The 224-nt window shown below is 71.4% G+C and overlaps 1 protein-coding gene across 1 annotated transcript in view; it reads right to left on the bottom strand.

Annotated features, from left to right (window-relative positions):
- Window positions 1-6: 6 nt before the first annotated feature.
- The window catches only part of IFI35 (interferon-induced protein 35), a gene marked incomplete at both ends in the record, with an annotated part of 2,453 nt that continues 2,235 nt past the window's right edge, over window positions 7-224 (bottom strand). Inside the window, one exon of the mRNA XM_010085375.1 lies at window positions 7-120. Coding sequence (XP_010083677.1) covers window positions 7-120 — 114 coding nt within the window. The remainder of the gene's footprint in view (window positions 121-224) is intronic.

Here is a 224-nt window from a genome sequence, read left to right as displayed (position 1 = left end):
GCCCCCGCCCTGGCTGCTCTTCTGGAAGTGGATCTCCAGCGTGTCCCTCATGGTCTCCTCTCCCAGCACGTCCGGGATCCCCGAGAGCAGGACGGTCCTGGGGCAGCACGAGGGCTGGAGCTGGGCACAGACGGGTGAGCGACTGCGGGCCCACTGCCACACGGGGGGCAGGAGGGGGCACAGGGAAGGGATCCCCCCGGGGCACTTGCCTCGCTCGGGGTGCC

This window comes from Pterocles gutturalis, unplaced genomic scaffold (assembly GCF_000699245.1).
Source record: "Pterocles gutturalis isolate BGI_N339 unplaced genomic scaffold, ASM69924v1 scaffold1575, whole genome shotgun sequence".
NCBI classification, from domain to species: Eukaryota; Metazoa; Chordata; class Aves; order Pterocliformes; family Pteroclidae; genus Pterocles; species Pterocles gutturalis.
The sequence above is the reverse complement of the archived record's forward strand: the minus strand, read 5'-3'. Positions and strand labels throughout refer to the sequence as shown.